The sequence below is a fragment of the Calypte anna genome, chromosome 4A (genome assembly GCF_003957555.1).
Source record: "Calypte anna isolate BGI_N300 chromosome 4A, bCalAnn1_v1.p, whole genome shotgun sequence".
NCBI lineage: Eukaryota > Metazoa > Chordata > Aves > Apodiformes > Trochilidae > Calypte > Calypte anna.
In genome coordinates this window covers 6,313,115-6,317,357 of record NC_044248.1, presented here as the reverse complement: position 1 = coordinate 6,317,357, position 4,243 = coordinate 6,313,115, and the positions used below count along the sequence as shown (strand labels likewise).

General features: G+C 42.8%; 1 protein-coding gene across 1 annotated transcript; it reads right to left on the bottom strand.

Moving 5' to 3' along the window:
- On the bottom strand, positions 1-3,228 carry C1QTNF7 (C1q and TNF related 7). Its single transcript, XM_008495475.2, has 3 exons — positions 3,178-3,228; positions 1,605-1,850; positions 1-835 (listed from the first exon to the last, which is right to left on the bottom strand). Exons 2-3 carry the CDS (start codon positions 1,840-1,842, stop codon positions 204-206), a joined length of 870 nt encoding a protein of 289 aa, XP_008493697.1. The 5' UTR covers positions 1,843-1,850; positions 3,178-3,228; the 3' UTR covers positions 1-203.
- Positions 3,229-4,243: the final 1,015 nt, after the last annotated feature.

The window sequence follows — 4,243 nt, the reverse complement described above, 5'->3', positions numbered from 1 at the left end:
TGTTAATCACGGTTGCTTTTGATAACCCTCCTGTTCATAAAAAAAATCCAGGTTAGATTCTCATGAGCTCAGATTTGGTTCCTCTTCAAGCAAAAAGAAACTCCCACATTATTTATGTGTTTTCCAGCTTTGTGTCCCTCACCTAGCTAGATAAAATCCTGTGTCAGGATGTCCAGTTCGAATGTCCTTTGATGTCACCTGCTTCAGAGCTCATCATCATTTGATAAAGCATCAAGGTAATCTGTATCAACATACAAGAGGAAACCAGAAAACAAACTGTCTGCCCACGTTGGATCAGAAAAGAGACCATTTTGGTCAGTGTAGAAGATCTCAAGCCACACTTCATCCTCTGGCTGAAGGTAGATCACTGTGGAGCCCGAAGCCACGTCGTGGTTGCCCGTGTTGGCATCAAAAGTCTTTATCCGGTACTTCCCGTTGTGAACCAGCCCAATTGCAAGGTGTTTGTTTGCTAAGGTGATGTCGTAAGAAAAATAATAAATCCCTGGGATGGCACAAATAAACTTCCCCGTGGAAGGGTTGTAATGCTCCCCCTCGTTGAAGAGTACTTTGTTGAACACGATGGGCAGTCTTTCCTCTGGGTAGCTGGTGGTGATGCCAACAGAGAAGGCAGATTTCAGCACGATCTGTCCACATTTACAGACCCCTGGTGCTCCTGGTTCTCCTCGGTCTCCTTTATCTCCCTTAGGTCCAGGAGGTCCAGCTGGACCTATTTCACCTTTGGCACCAGTCAGTCCTCCAGGTCCTTTTTTACCAGACTGACCTTGGTCTCCTTTCTCTCCAGTTGGTCCTACTGCCCCAGTCTTTCCTCTCAGACCTTCAAAAACATGTTAAGTTAGTTAATCCTTGCACATATCACCTCAGAAAATGATTGTGTGGGCTACTGTGTGTGCCTGAACAAACAAGAAAAACATGGTCAGAATTTCAAAACACTCAAAAAATGCTTCCAAAATCTTTTAGTAAGTTTGTGAGAGGAATGTCAAGTCAGAACAGAGGACTGGGCTCTGCAGCTCAGGGGTCTTTTTAAAATTATTATTGTATTCCTCCTTTTCTTCTTGAAGAATTTATAGGTAATCAGTGAAGAATTTATAGGTCATCAGCCCATTGCTGATGGAACTATGGGCCAAGCTGCCTATATAATAATACTTGTCCACCAAATATCTCCTCTTTTGAGCATTTTTAGTGGGATCCTAAATCTCTGCCAGTCTAACTCCTGGCTCATGGCACAAACAAGGCTATTGGACACCACACAAACTTCATTTTTCCCAAACTATTTTTCTTTGCACCTATATGCAGGAAGTCTATATGCATTTACATTTAATTACCTCCATTTCAGTGGGTCCATATTAGACATGTCTAAAATATGTATCTTCATATTTTCTTTCAGTGTATATACATGCATCACACTGAAAATCAAACAGGCACATACACACACATTCATTATATATATATGTATATATATAGGAAAGGTCTTATTTTGTTGCACATACACACACATTCATTATATATATATATATATATGTATATATATAGGAAAAGTCTTATTTTGTTGTACTACTGTGCTAGGTTACACAAATATTCAATACCTGCACTCCCTTTTTCACCTTTTTCTCCCTTCCTGCCATCTCTTCCATCTCTTCCTGGAAGACCAATGCGTCCGTGAGGTCCAGGGGATCCATTGGCTCCGGGAGGACCTGCAGGACCTGGCAAACCAGGGATGCTACAGATGTATCTGGTGGAGTAATTTTCTCCTTTGAACTGGTTTTGAAGAGGCTGTTCACTTGTGTAGATGGCAAAACTTGTAATGTAAAGCAACACAAACATGCTTGGATCTGGAAAAAATAAATAAGAATGAGACAATTCGTGCAGCTTAGGGCACTCCAGTCACATGGAGATGACTATGAGCATGCACTGAGTGTGACCCTGTGGTGCACAGGTACACATCCAGGGATCTGCATTACCAGAATCCATGTAGGAAGCATAGAGGAAAGTCTGTCAGGCTGGATGTTTTGCTGGTCACTATATATCATAGAATCATAGAATTGGCTGGGTTGGAAGGAACTTCAGAGATCATCGAGTCCAACCCTTGATCCACTCCCGCTGCAGTTTCCAGCCCATGGCACTGAGTGCCACATCCAGTCTCTTTTTAAATATCTCCAGACACGGAGAATCCACTACTTCCCTGGGCAGCCCATTCCAATGTCTGATCACCCTTTCTGTAAAGAAATTCTTTCTAATCTCCAACCTAAACCTCCCCTGGCACAACTTAAGACCGTGCCCTCTTGTCTTGCTGAGAGTTGGCTGGGAAAAGAGCCCAACCCCCCCCTGGCTCCAACCTCCTTTCAGGGAGTTGTAGAGAGTGATGAGGTCTCCCCTGAGCCTCCTCTTCTCCAGGCTGAATGTCCCCAGCTCCCTCAGCCTCTCCTCATAGGATCTGTGCTCGAGTTCCTTCAGCAGCCTGGTTGCCCTCCTTTGGACCTGCTCCAGGACCTCGATATCCTTCCTAAACTGAGGGGCCCAGAACTGGACTATATGTATTCTAAGTAGCTTATAGAATGACATAACTGGTGAATGCCAGCTTTTTTTGGACAAAATTTTGACAGGTTAAAAAAAAAGAATCTGTATTTTTCAATGCAAAGTCATTTGGTTGCAGATTTCAGTTTGCCTTTGGAACCTTTATTAGCTTTATGGAGAAAATCCCTCTTCCTGGAGGGAGTTCTCTGGGTGCTAGGAGGATGTCCCCATAGGAACAGGCTGGACACAGTTTACACCTAAATTTCATTTTGAAATTTTCCCTTTATGGTTGGAAATGAACCTGAATAACTGGAGCAGAGACTTGCTGTACCTGCTAAAGAGCTACAGCTTCAGAGCCTGGTTGGAAATTTGGTGGCCACAGCAGAAGTAACTCCTTCACCCTGCCAAGCAGTCAGGGGGAAACAGGGAGCTCCTTGCAGAGAAGGGATGGAGAAGAAGTGCTACCAGGTTGAGTTTTCTAAAGCCTGGCTTGGACTGCAAGGAAATTGTTTAAAATTTTATAGATAGCATTTAGGTGTTTTCATAAACAGTTGAATGTAAACTGGATTTCTCTGTTCTGCTATCTGCTGAGAGAATAAAGAAAAACCATTGTACAAACAGCAGCATGCTGAGGAGTTGCAGTACCTGATGCACAAAGGTGTCTGAAATTAATGTTGCATTAGCAGAGGGGGAGTCATGGGTCAAATGGGATTGTGCAAGTCAAGCAGTACTTTTTTTTAGTTCCCTTGGTGGGTTCTCAGACTCATGTGAGGCTTTTGGTTGGAGTTATCCATTCCTTCAGAGCTACTTTATGGTATTCAAGGAAATCAGAGTCCACTGGTTTCTGTGGGGAGAAAAAGAAGAAATAGAGGGGGAGGATTCAGAAAAATATCTGTGTAAAAAAAAAAATCTACCTCTTTTTTTACAGTGAAACTTAGGCTCAATCTCAAACTCAATGATGTTGCAAAGTAAATTAATCTAGAATAGTTCCCATTACCTTCTCGGTGATACTGATTGGCACTGACTGATTAAAAACCCCAAATCATCACATTTATTTGCAGCTCATTTTGTATTTGTCTTGGTATCAATGGCACTGCAGGAAAAAAAGCATGAGTTTCTTGTAGCTTCAGAGAAACAAGCAGGGCTCCAAAATCCTTTTTGGTGATCTATGTTCTGCTTTTCACATTAAGTATCAAATTGACAGAAACCAAACTATTAATTTTGCTGTCAGCTGATGAAGCCTTTCAGGAGAGTCAGGCACAACAACCTCCAGGAGAGGATCAGCATGTGAGTGCTTTAACATCAGAGCAGAGCAGCAGATGAGAACTCCAGGGCAGTCATTAGGTACAAGCACAAACTTCACAGTGACATTTGCTCTGGTGTTAGACTGAGAGCACCTAAATAAAGCTCATGGATGTTCATAGGTCTTGGAGCAGTGACTTAAAAACAAAGCTCTCTGCAGAGATGAACAACTCCAAGCACTTAGGGAGCAGCTTGGAGGGAGTTCATGCCCAGGACTGCATTTACATTTTACATGGAGTGGGTGGATAAGAGGCAGACATGACCTAAGGATCAAGGACCAGACCTAAACCTGCCCCTTGCTAGATGAAAGTCTGAATCAGGAGGCTACATGTTCCCACACTCTGCTGCATGTAAACCAAGCAAAAGTAATCTCAGCAACTGCTGATTTTGCCTCTGTCCATGATTTTTT

Bases quoted from the DNA above. Each gene is read 5' to 3' on its own strand.
- C1QTNF7 (XM_008495475.2), bottom strand. From the start codon at position 1,842: ATGTTTGTGTTGCTTTACATTACAAGTTTTGCCATCTACACAAGTGAA. The intron at 836-1,604 runs GTATTGAATATT...ATGTTTTTGAAG, and splicing joins AGGTGAAAAAGGGAGTGCAG to GTCTGAGAGGAAAGACTGGG.